The sequence below is a fragment of the Taeniopygia guttata genome, chromosome 1A, assembly GCF_048771995.1.
Source record: "Taeniopygia guttata chromosome 1A, bTaeGut7.mat, whole genome shotgun sequence".
NCBI lineage: Eukaryota > Metazoa > Chordata > Aves > Passeriformes > Estrildidae > Taeniopygia > Taeniopygia guttata.
Genome location: NC_133025.1, coordinates 62,217,520 through 62,230,473, shown reverse-complemented (window position 1 = coordinate 62,230,473; position 12,954 = coordinate 62,217,520). Strand labels below are relative to the sequence as shown.

Below are 12,954 nucleotides of genomic sequence, written 5' to 3'. Positions count from 1 at the left end.
TGGTCCTGCTGTGGCAGCTCTGCCTGCCATCAGGTTGGAGTGATCTCCTGGCTGGACATCAGTGCTGGTGAGGGATGTCTCTGACTCCATTCCAGCCCTTGCTCAAGGAAAGGTGTTGGTGAAGGTGCTTTTGCATCTCCCACATTGTGTCTGGTTGGACGCCAAGACTAAAGACTGTCAATTTGGGCACTCCCCAGAGTGTTACCACCTTCCACGAGACCTGTCCTGCTCCATCATGGGTGCTGCATGTGGGAATGCTCAATGGCAATCTCCAAATTACTCCTCACTCAGCTTTTTCTTGCTTCTGGACTTGGGAGCCACAAAGGTAAGTGCATGCATGTGGCATTTATCCATGTGTCTGCCTCACAGTCACGCTGGCAGAAGGCAAGGAGACAACAGTCAAGGAAAAAGCCTTGTTTTCCCAGTGGATGCAGGAGTCTGTGTCTTGCTGAAGGGCAGTGGTCCCCACACAGATTGTTTTTCTTTTTTCTTCTCCCCCACCACTGTGGCAGCATTGTTACTGGTGAGTTCATGTGCTTGTCTGCTCCCTGTCCCTCACCCAGAGCCCTCACTGCCTCTGGTCCTTGAGCCCTGGACACATTTGCACATTTGAGTTAATCCACATACTTTGTTTGTTTTACAAAGTCTTTTGTTCTCTCAGCTGCCACATTTCAAACCACATTTGCTTACTTTACTTCATCTCTTTCCCTTCTTCACCCAGCCCAGATGATTCTTCGCTCCCCTCTGGAGGGAAGTTGCTGTCCCAAACCTATTGTAAATGTAGGTGAACCCAGTGGGAAGAAATGATGATGTCTGACTCCAGTTCAGAAGACTGAATGATTTCTTTATTATAACTATACTATAATGCATTCATATAATATTTAAAGGAGATACTAAAACTACAAACCTACTTTTTCTAACTACCAAATCTCACTAACTCACAACTCGTGACCCTCTGAGAGTCCAGCCCCAGGTGGGTTGGATTGGCCATCAGACTCAAACAATCCTCACCAGAATCCAACCAAGCACTCACCCCAGGTAAACAATTCTCCAAACACATTCTGCATGGGAAAAACAAGGAGCAGAAATAGAAACAGTTTTCTTTTTCTTTCTTCTGTGTTCTTCTATGAAAAAATCCTGAGACAGCAATGAATGTGCCTACCACACAAACCCCACTGCACTAAAGTGAGTGGCACAAATGCCACCGAGGAGCTGTGTTTTGGATCCCATCAGTACAGACCCCACCACTGCCAGCCTGCACCAGCAGTGCTCCAAACCTGCAGCAATGTGTGTAGAATTGAGATTGCTCACAACTACAGGTAGATGTGTAATGTCCAGGCAATATCACATAAATCATCTCTTCACCCCAAAAAATTAATCAGATTTGGGTTACAATGATGCAAACCCCTTTATCTCCCTATCACCACCACCTCTCCCCCTTTAGTATTTATTAAAGAAAAGTCAAAATGCTTCTATTATTTTTTTTTTTCCCTATGAAAATGTCTTTTTTATCTAGCAGGTAGCAAAGATCTGAAGGGAGGAGTGGTCATCTCAGGCTGCTGGGGGTGGTCACTCATCAGAACTGTAAATAGGTGATGGAGACAAAGGCAATTCTGGTCAGGCTGCAAGCACAGCCCTGACTTCCACTCTTGTAAATACTCATTTCATGGCTTCCTTCTGAAATTTGGGGTTTAGGGAGTTCCAGCAAAAGGTGAGGCCACTCCAGGGCTGTGTCTGTGAGCCCCAGGAATCTTTTCTACATTTTTTCAGTCCCTTGCCTGGTGTTAAATTTTGTGACACCCTCTTCAGTCTGACTTACTGCAGATAAGATAGAGAGGATTTTTTAAACCAATGAGGATTAGGGTGAATGTGAAATAAGGTTTTTAGAGGGTGAATTATGAAGGCATAAGCTGTGCAAGGCTGACCATTTGAGCTTCATCTGCCATAAGGGCCCACAGAGTATTAAACTTCATTCATGGCAATTCAGGTATAAAGGAAATGTCAGGAAGAAGGAGGAGCAGGGAGGAGTATAAATGTATTAATTCTGAGTACAGCATTTGTATTTGCTGTTGTAATTGGTCTGTTAAAATGATTTCCTAGAAGTGAATTAGCGATCCCAGTAGAGAATACAATTTGGAGAGTCATTAAATTAGAAGAAACTAAATCAAAGGCAGAGTAGCATCTCTTCTATGCTGTGGCAGAAACTGTGTTGCAGACAGATTGACTGCTGACAGATCATCAGAACTGAGTGATATTCACTCATGACTTTCAAGGGGAATTGTGGAATTACCTACAGCACTTCATTCACTTAATGAATTGTTGCCTCCATTGTTGCCTGAAGTCTGCAGAGTAACAAAGGTGGTGGCTTTCTTTAAAACGGTTTCCATAGGTTTTTCTAAGGTATACTGCAGCCTGGTAAATTTAACTTCTGTAGGAGGAGAATTAATTGTATAACAAGGAATTGAATCAGTGAATGCCTGATAAATACAAAAAATGTCCTTCATAAAAGTCACCATAATTTCTGTTATGGAAGGTTTTGCTTTGGGACACTGATTTCTTTGGAGAGATAAACAAGCACAGTGGTAATGGTGAGACTTCTTGGTTAGGTCAGAAGGTTTTAGAGGGAAATGTCCACGCATGTGATCAAAAGAGAAGATCCTGGCATGGTTAAAAATGGGAAACAGTGAGCTTGTAGGTTTAGGTGATCTGCTTGTGGTCATTCTTCAGACTTTTAATATTCATGCAGAAGTTTGTCAGAAACGGGAAACTTATGTGTAGACCAAAATCAGTTCAGCTTCTACAGTAAATGGTATTAACTGGTGTTATGTAGCTTTGACCCTTTGGAGAAATCTTAATCTGGCCTTTCCCAAGTTCTGATGGAGTAAAATAACTGTTTCCCAGTCTTTTATTTGCAGATACTCTAAATATTGTTGCTGGGGATCTATATAAAAAATTCAAAGGTGAGTAAAAATAAGCATTAGCAGTATGTATGAAATATAATATAAATAATATTTTGTCTATCTTGCTACCTTAATATATATATATGATATATATTTATAAATACATCACTATAAAGATGAAATGCAAATGTGACTATAATGATGAAAAAAATATATAAATATTCAAGTATTGTTTAAAGAAAGGGCTTTTTTTGGTTTTTATTTGGTTAGAGGCAGGGTTTTAATGGAAGAAAAATGAATATACCTTTTATTTTGATATCATTCTAAATATAGAAATATATATTCAATGTATACAGAGATATTTATATTCTAGCTCTTCTGAATATTTATTTTCATTTATATTTTATATTTTTATATAACACCATACATCAATTTACATTTTAAATGTAAATTTGAATATAAATTCGAAAAATAGAGATAAATTTTAACGCAGTTTAAAAGAAAAGGGGTTTTTAAAAGATTTTTACTTGGATAGAGGCCGGGGTTTATTTTAAGCAATATAAACCTTTTCGAAATAGAAATCTAACTATAGAAATATGTAAGCAATGTATTAAGCAATGTATAAAAATGGTAATAAAATATAATAGGAATAAATGTAACAAATTATAAAAATTGCAATTATGCATCAATATACATTATAAATCCGAATGTAAATATAAATATGAAAAATATAAAAATAAAATATATTGAGATGCAGTTTGAAATAAAAGGTTTTTTCTTTTGGTTCTTATGGGGTTAGAGGCAGGGGTTTTTTGTCGGCGTTCTTTTCCGCGCGGGATGTTTTGGGGCATTTGCTGCAGAGGACGTTCCGGAGGGGCGGGCGGCAGTGCTGCCGCCTTGTGGACACAGCGCGGTACTGCAGCCAACCGCCCGCGGCCGCCATCTTGGGTGTGGCGTGTCGTGGACTCGCTTGACCTTCTCAAGAGGGCGCGAAAAAGAGGACAGGGAATGTCGAGGACCCGTGTCTGTTTTCTACACTGCCTGAATTATCCCCAACGCCGGAGCCCCCTGACGGGATTTTCCGCGGTGATTCCGGTGCCGTGCACACGGGCTGTGGGGTCAGCGGCTCCGCGGGCGGGCGGATTTCGAGCAGGCGCCGACCGGCATCGGCAGATTCGCCTCTCTCTGCCCGGCTCCTGCTGCGGCCGCCATCCTGGGTGCGGCCCCTGCCTCTGCCACGCTGGGTGCCCGTCCCGTCCCCTCCCGTGCGTTCCCACCGCCTCCCTGCCGTACAGCTGGAAATAAACAAAACCGACGTAGAAATATATATAGGTTAAAAAGAAAGGGCTTTTGGGGCGGGGCGGCGTTATTTGGTTCGAGGCAGGGTCTTTTAGTTTCTGTGCGGGTTTTTTTGGGACATTTATTTCGGAGGATTTTTTCCCAAGGGGATCGATCGCCGCCGCTCTTTTCCCCGGCCTCCCCTCCGGGCGAGCGGCGGCCCCCGGCTGTGGCGGGTGGCGGTGCTGCCGCCTTGTGGACACAGAGCGGTACTGCAGCCCCACAGCCAGCGCCCGGCCGAAAACCACCGAGACGGGGCGGGAGGGGCCAGAGCGGCCCCAAAACCACCGAGACGGGGCGGGAGGGGCCAGAGCGGCCCCAAACCCACCGAGATGTGGGCGAAGCGGCCAGAGCGGCCCGTTTAAAAACTACCGGGACGGGGCGGGTGGGGCGGTGTGTGTGAGTAGAGGGGAGCGGTGAAGGCGGTTCAGCAGCGTCGGAACAGGGCTGCGCCCGCCCCTCCTGCCGCCCTCCTTGGAATGGGTTGAGGCATTATGGGTTTATTGAGGTAGGAATAATTATTTTGTTGTTTTGTAAACAAATGTCAGTTGTTCTGACAGGAACAGGCTAACTGGGGCTGTAGCTCTGCCTACAAAGTCAAGCAGTGATAAGGCCTTGTCAGCACCCTGGGAAGTAGAGGATGGGTAAAGTGAGCCTCTGTGTAGCACTTCTCTGTAACAGATTAGCAGCTGCTGTAGCATCATTTCCTAGACATTGAGTGGTCTGGGGCTGGATTAGAAAAAAATTAGGTTTAGTGTATTGTTTAACAGCTGCAGGTGGAGGAACCTGTGCCTTCTGCTCTCCCCACAGCTGTCTCGGCTGTCACACCTGTCCTGAGGAAAGCCCTGTGGAAGGAGCTCGGTGCCGCGATTCAGGACCCTGAGGCCACTGTGAAACTGCAAATTCTTTCCAAGCTGTTGCCACCTCCGGGAAGCAAAGGGCTGCACAAGCTGATGGACTGCCTTCCTGCTGCTCCAGAGAGAGCAGGGAATGAAGAGAGGTGGGCAGCGTGTGTGTGTGTGCCTCCCCCAGGGCTCAGTTTGTCCTGGGAATCAGTGTGATAGGAATGGGAGCATTAACAGCATCCTCTCCTCCGAGAATCTGTTGCTTTGCACTTTGGCAGCAAGACATCTTTAAGATATACAAAACCAAGTTAAAATGTTAATAAGAAAATCAACAGCTATCTCTCTGCAGCTGGGCCGTGGCAGATGCCATATCCACGGTGCTTAAAAACTCAGAGGAGCTGCATTCCTGGAGGAGACATCTCTTCTCAGCCTGCATAAAGGGGTTAGTTGCCATGTACAGCAGCAGTAAAGATGAAGGCAAGCAAGAAGTGGAGAGGTCCATGCTGCTGAAGCTAGAGGAATTATTGGTGAGACTGCTTATCTGCTTTGCCACAGAGGGACTGTATGCATATGTGTGACTGGGCAGTTGTAGATTTTGTAAATACAGATTGGACTCGATTTCCTGTTTTATGGATTCTGGTTTCCATGGATTTTTCATGGCTTTTTCCAAGTCCTGAGAATCCTTTATACGAGGCAGTTTTATGTTCTTGATGATGGCTTTTTGGTATGAATCCCCTTTGAAAATAGGAGTTTGAGGTATTTAGGAGTAAGAAATCAAAGGTTACCAGTGGAATTAAAAAAAAAAAATTAAGTTGAAATTAATTAATTAAATTATTATAAATTAATTAATTTAATTTTTAAAATAAAAGTTATCACCTTCTTTTTTAAAAGAAGGTGATAGAGATACTTGTGCCAAGACCCATCTGCCATGCCATCTGAATCAGTGTTCTTAGTGTGTCCCTTGAACAAAAATTGCTGTAGAAGCTCCATGTGCCAAATGTAAACCAACACCTGTTTTTACTTGCTGCGCACAGTGTGTGGTTGAAGAAGTGGACCCAGATGACTGGTGTGACCTTGTGAAGACAGGGCTTAAGTAAGTGCTTTCATTTGAATTTGGTTTGGTTTCACCAAGTTCATTTTCTTTGCCAAGTTCTCATTTCTTACCCAACTTGTAGCTTCAAGTGGGTTTTCTTGGGTTTGGTTACAGTCTGACTTCTCTGTGATCCTTCTCCCAAAGGTACCGTTACAGAGATGAAACATTTCTGAAGGTCCTGAACGTCGCCATCCAGTTACTATACATGAAAGAATCCTCACTTAGAGCGTAGTCAAGCTCTCCAAACTACACATGGTGGTCACACAGCACTCTCTATTTTTGGCAGCCATCCTGAGGTCAAGAGAAGAAGATTGCATGAGCGTCCAGACAAGAGGTATTTTTTAATCATCTTCTTCCCATCCCAAGCACAGCTAATCTTCTCTTTCTTGCATTATATTCTTTCTATCCAGTGACACATCCACCCATGTAAATACTTGCAGAGTTATTAGCAGTTCCAGAATACTGGCATTTAAATTGTACCTCTGCTTGGATCCAAATGTTACATTCATTTTATGCTGGTTTTAAAGACTTCTGTTTTTAAAACTACTGGAAAGGTGGGTTTGGGTTTTTGTTTGCTTATTTGTTTTTCTGGTATTTTTAACACAGCTGAAGTCTTGGATTTATTCTTTTGGTTTCTGAGGCACTTAGTGTAAGATCACTGAAGTGCACATAGACCCTGTGATGTTTAAGCCTCGGCTACACGTGGCACAGGCTTCTGAAAATGGAAATGGCCTTGGCAGAGTAGCAGCTGTGAAGTGAAGCAGAATTAAAATGCATGTGAGCAGAAGAACCAAGTGAAATGGTACTTCTGGGTGCTGTGTGCTCCTCTGGCCTCTGCCTGCTGTGAACACTTTGTGTTGCAGCTCAGTGTGGTCCAATTCAGTGTTTGTTTGGTTTGATTTTTGTGTGTAACAAAAACACTGGTCACTTACTCTAAACAACTTCCCTCCTTTACTGGACCCATCCTGGAGTAGGACCAGACTCCCCCTCACCCTGGAGGAATTCCCTGCTCCTCTGGAGAGGGGCTGAAGCCAAAGCTTAGGAGCAAAGGCAAACCACCAAACCAGGGGCATTCTCTCCAAATAAGGGGCTCTGTCTTCCTGCTTTTCCTGTAGTTCTCCTTCCTGGTTTCACCTGGCCTGGAAGGATGGGCATGGCCTGTATTTATCATCTGAAAGTGGTCTTACTACATCTGTCCAGAAGTTCTGATTACAGACACTCATTTTCTGCCAGAAAACATTTTCATTTCATTCTTTTCACCCAGGATGGCTCTCTGTGGTCTCAGACAGTGTTCCCTGGGAGGAAGGGCAGCCTTTGCCTCGCCTGCACAGCTCAGGTGGATGTGACAGAACTGGTGTGGCCTGACAAGGCATGAGCAGCTGTCTGTGCACTGGAGTGCCTTGAAACCTTTCTCTGTGAGGTTTTGGACACGTTTCTCTTTGGGATTTCTTGTGACACAGCACCAGGTATCCCTTCCTTTGTATAAAGTCCCGTGGTAAAGGATTGAATGACTTACAAGTGGGGCCTGGGATAAAAATGGTTCTGTTAAAATTAGGCTAAGAATGCAATAGAAAAATGAGATTCCTTTTAATGAAATAGTTAGGAATAGAAATGCTTTTATATTTGAATTGGTGTCCCCGCTCATGGATAAAACCCCATAGTGAGCAATCACAGCAGAAGTGTGAAAGCCGGGATCTTTTGACTTCCACAGTGGGCTTAATGCTCTTTTCCTCCTCTCTTTCAGGACAGGAGAAATCATTGAGCTCCTCCCATCTTTGCCAGAAGCTTCGGTGTTTAAGCAGCCAGAGCCAAGAGGCTTCAGCACCAGGGGTGTGCGCTGGAGGGCTCCTGGTCCTGCCCACGCTGTGGGGTAAGTCAGAGGGACGCAGGGTTCCCCTTTTCCTCTCTGCTGGGATTAAGTGCCTCGGGAATGCCATTTCTGACAGCCCAGCCCTACCCCTGTGTGCTGGGAAAGGGCAGCAGGGCAGAGGCAAATGCCAGAGTTCCTTGGGGCTGACGGAGTTGTGGTGTTTGGCTGTGCCCAGGGGGGCAGGCTGGGCATTGTTCGGGCACCCAAGGACTGGTCTGGGGCTGGGAGCCCGGGGAGCCGAGCTCTCGGTGCATTCCCAGCTCTGCCAGCTGCTGCAGGGCTGGGTGCCAGCCTCTGCTGGGGCTGGGGCAGGAACTGCAGGGGAGGGCTGGCAGGATTTGGGAGCAGAGGGAGGAAAATGAGGAACAGTGCTGGGCAGTGCTCAGCCTGTGCTGGTGTCAGCGCAGCCGTGCAGGCCGCCGGGATCTGGGTTCAGCTCCGGCTCTCCTGGGGTTCAGGGTGCAAGGTCGGAGGGACTGGGTTTATCTGTGGCTTTCCAGGCCAGCAGGAACAAGGGGAATGTGGTGCCAGAGCTGTGTCCCATCGGGCTGCGCTTCCCTCTGAGCACAGAGAGTCTGGGCTGAGGGGAGATTGCTGCGAGTGCCCCGTGAGCAATCCAGGGAACTCGGAATTGCATCCGCTGCTGGGAACACTGCTGAGCTCTGCTCAGGCTGTGTCTGCGAGGAGTGGGATTTGGGCTGCAGAGGTGCTGCTGGGCACACAAAATGGAATAAATCCTCTCCAGAGATGGGCAGTGAAGGACAGTGCAGCAGGGAAGGGGAGTATATACAAACTATATCAGTATTTCTCCCAAAACTGGGAGAAATGGGGTGGAGCAGAGATGGGGTGGTTTGGTTTTGTCTGGGCCGGTTATTCCTTGTGCAATGTTTTAAATCTGTTGTAGGATTTAATCTCCAGTATCTTTCTAACAAAAGCTGACAGAAATTTACGTTCAGGGTTAGAAGTTGGTAGAAATTGTAATGAAGTACAGAATTTTTGATGAAATAAATGATATAATACACTGTATTTTTTTTTACTTCTGAATAAGTGTTTGTTAGTGTTTTCTTTTAGCTGTTTTAATTGGAGGTGTTTTATTTTTTTAAGAAAATTAACCATATACTATATAGTTTAGAGAAATGATTTTTAATAAAATTTAGCATAAGTTATATTAAATAACATTTAAATTTAGACTGAATGAATTTTGGTAGTAAGGAATAATAAACTTATTTTTACTAGATAAAAAGAAAATGTATTTATTTAAATGTATTGACACTTAATTTTGTTTGATTTTATTAATACTTAACATATTGAATGTTATCACTTATAAATATTGAAGGTTTTTTAAGTCTTTTGGTTTTGAAGAAATTTTAGCTTGTTGAGTTATGATATTACGTATATCTTTACAGGGTGGTTTTACTTATTGGGAGACATGTTTCTTAGGAAAATATTTTAATTTATGTTACATTTCAAATGGTACTAATTTGTATAGTGGGTTTTTTTTTAATGCAGGATATTGATTAGATTGTTTTATAGTTTTTGTGGGCTTTGACAAATATTTATATGGTTAGGCTTTTCTATATTTGAAGTATGTTTTGATGGTTTTTGTTGTTTAGAATTTGAAGAGTATTTGGTCTTTGGAGGAAATAAAGGTGAGGGTTTTTTGGATACAGGTGAGTTGTATTTGTAATGTTAGTAAGGACTACTTTTGGTATGTTATTTTGATTTTTTGTTTGGTTATGGGGAGGGTCTCCTGTTAGATGTGCAAGCATGAGACTGGCACTAGGGCTTTTTGCCTAATGGTTGATGGGTCTGTTTTATGGGGAGGAGGTGTTATTTTAAGATTTATAAAATACACTGAGAATTAGTTAAAATCATGTAAGAAATATTATGGTAATTAAAGAGTGCTATGTTTATAGAGCGATAAATCTTTTTTAATAACTGCTTGACATAAGGTGAGCTTGATCTACTTTTTCTGCCCCAGCAAGCATCAGGCACATCCGCATCAATGGCACGACCTCTGCCCACTGCTCCTGTTTCACCCGACCAAAATCAAGAGCAAAAGTTGGTTGGGCTTTAAGAACTTGAAATAACTTTGAAGCAAAATAAATCACATTTTCCCCCTGTGTTTTTTTCCTTTCGGATGCTGCACTCACCTCTGCACACACACACTGAGCTCTCACTGCAGGAGCCTGTCAGGCCTTGGTGGCTGTGAGTTCATGTTCTTCTCACTGGGGAATTGAAATAATTACTGGTTAATAGCAGAAATGTTTTCTGGAGCCTTTCCCCTTTTGTGCCCCTGTGCTGTGTGGGACAAGGGCAGAGGAGCCTCGGGCTGGAAAGGGGCGGGAGAAGGCAAAGGGACCTCCTGGTGTCCCCAGGGCTCTGTGGGGAACAGAACGGACACTGTGCGGGCACGGGGAGGTGAGGAGTGACAGTCTGGGGCCAAATCCCGGCTCACCCGCAGGGAAATAAGTGAGGGACATTTTGGAGGGGAAAGCTGAGGTCATGAGTTCACCCAGCCTGGCCAAGTTGTGTTCGCACAAAGTGGCACCAGAGGCGAAGGTCAATCCAGAGCCCACTCTGCTCAACTGCTAAGTCCCAAAATAAATTCTACGAGCTGCCCATTGAGGGACTAAAAATACATGAAAGAGAACCAAGAGCATTCCGAGAGCAAACCAGAAGGTTCCTGGGAATCCCATTACATTGTTGTCACAGCCTTTTTGACAGAGCTTTAAGGTTTTTATTTTAATGCTGCGTTTCTCTGCTGGCATCATTCACTCCGGGGCCTGTGGGGATTTTATTGGGATTGAACTCCCTCCCAGTGGCCCTGACACTGCTCAGGAGCTGGAGGAAAAGCAGAGTCAGCTCTCCTGGCATGGGCAGGGAGTTTTCCCCCAGAGCAGATCCAGCAGCTGCCTTCCAGCCCGGCCAGGAGGGATCTGCTTTGGCTCCTGGCTCCTGCAGGAACAGAACACGTTCAGCTGCTCCAGGTGACATTCCAGCAGCCTCATCTCCCATCCCGCCCGGCCAGGAGGGATCTGCTTTGGCTCCTGGCTGCTCCAGGGACAGAACATGTTCAGCTGCTCCAGGTGACATGCTAGCGGCCTCAGCTCCCATATGTGCTCCCACCCCTCCTGATCTCAGCTCCCACCCAGCCAGCTGTGCCGAGGGGAATTTGTCCCACCAGCAGCAGGGGAAGGACACGAGCTCCCACCTTGGCACTTGGATTGTCCCTCTGGAGGATGCTGGCTGCTGGGCTTTCGATCATTCCATACATTTGGCTGCTGAAACTTCCCCACCCAGGGAATTTAGCACAAAGATTCTTCTCTGCGTGGTGCCGGGATTTGGGGTTCAGTATCAGCTTTGCTAGTTCAGATGAATTATGCCCACAGCCTCAGGTTCCCTGCTGAATTCCTTCCTCTTCCATCACATCCGCACCTCCAGCCGGCTCCCTGGAAATCTCCAAATATAATCGCACTCGAACCTCTGATTTTAAGGCATTTCTGAGGCTTATTGCTTGGGATTTAGTACCTGTGAAAGAAGTTTGCCTTGGCTCAAACGCTGCTGATGGATGATGGCCTCAGGCTGGAAAAGAGGGAGGAGATTTGGGGTGGCTGGGACATACCTGGCAGCTATGTGGGAGCTCGGGGAGGTCAGAAACAGGGATTGCTGTCAGAGCCCCTCTGCAAACGGCCGTGCCTCCATTCCCAGGTGATGCCAGCCGTTCCCTGGGATCCCTCTGGGCTGTCGGTGGCACCTGTCCGGGCTGAAGCATCCCTGCGTGCCTGTGGGGAGCAGCCCCGGGCCGAGGAGCCACGGGCAGCCCTTCAGCCGTGTCCGTGCCAGCGCTGTCCGGTGCCCCGGTGCCCGTGCCGGGCCGTGCGTTGGGCACGCTGCGAGCCACGGGCAGGGCACGGCAGCTCCTGCCCTGCCGAGCCAAGGACCGGAGGTGCTCTCTGCCCTTCGGGGGCTCCGGGCTCCTCCAGCCCCGCACCGGGCGCAGCCGGAGCCGGAGCAGCGGACGGGGTCGGCCCCGGCCCCCTCCTGGGGACCCCCTCCTCCGGACCGGGGCCCGGGGGGGGGGAGGAGGCGGGGTCACGTCACTCTGAGGCGTGAACAGACGTAAAAAAAAAGAAAAATGCGAGCAGCCATCCAGCGCCGGCCCCCCTCCCCACCCGCCCCCCTCCCTCCCCCCCGGGCCCCGGTCCGGAGGAGGGGATCCCGGGGAGGGGGCGGGGCTGGAGGGGGGAAGGCCCCCTCCCCCGGACCCCCCCCTCCGGAGGGGGCCCCCCCGACCCCCCCCCCCGGGACCCCCTCCTCCGGAGGGGGCCCTTCCTAACCCCCACCCCCCAACCCCCCAGGACCCTCCCTGCCCCCCAGCCCGACCCCCCAGTGTGATGTCGGGACAGCCGGAGCCCCGGCAGTGTCGGCCCGTGTGTTGCACTGGAATGGGGGGACCCGCAGAGCGGCTCCTGCCCCGTGTGGGGACTCCAGCGAGGGCGGGGGGCGCCGGGCTCCGTCCCTCTGGGCTTTATTCTCCGGCACCCCGAGCCCCGCGGCTGCGACGAAAGAAGGAGAGCGGGAGTGGGGAACGAGAACTGGGGACAAGGACAGGGGGCAGGTGGGGAGAGGTCGGAGTGTGGAGGGCAGTCGGGGAGGGGGCTGGGGGGAAGGCAGGGTGGAGAAAGGAAAAGAAGGATTGCAGGCGGGTTTGGGGAAGGAGGCAGAAGGTGTGGAGGGGGGAAGGTGTCATGGAAAGGCGGCAGAAGGAACCGGAGTGGGGGGGGGGGGGGGAAAGGGGAGCAGGGAGAGGGGGCACGGGGGAGCCCGGCTGGGGAGGGAAGGAAAAGGGACAGGATGGAGGAACAGGGTAGGGGTGAGTAGAGGAATAGAGAAGAAGGATAGGGA

General features: G+C 47.7%; 1 protein-coding gene and 1 long non-coding RNA gene across 2 annotated transcripts in view; both read left to right on the top strand.

Moving 5' to 3' along the window:
* The window catches only part of LOC121469204 (uncharacterized), a 28,587-nt gene that overhangs the window by 9,115 nt on the left and 6,518 nt on the right, over window positions 1-12,954 (top strand). The window contains exons 2-4 of the mRNA XM_072923983.1: window positions 3,885-4,232; window positions 5,049-5,238; window positions 5,433-5,610. Of these exons, the coding sequence (XP_072780084.1) occupies window positions 3,885-4,232; window positions 5,049-5,238; window positions 5,433-5,610 (716 nt within the window). The remainder of the gene's footprint in view (window positions 1-3,884; window positions 4,233-5,048; window positions 5,239-5,432; window positions 5,611-12,954) is intronic.
* LOC140682237 (uncharacterized) lies at window positions 6,191-9,093 on the top strand. Its single transcript, XR_012053638.1, has 2 exons — window positions 6,191-7,642; window positions 7,921-9,093. It is a non-coding gene; the product is annotated as an uncharacterized lncRNA (long non-coding RNA).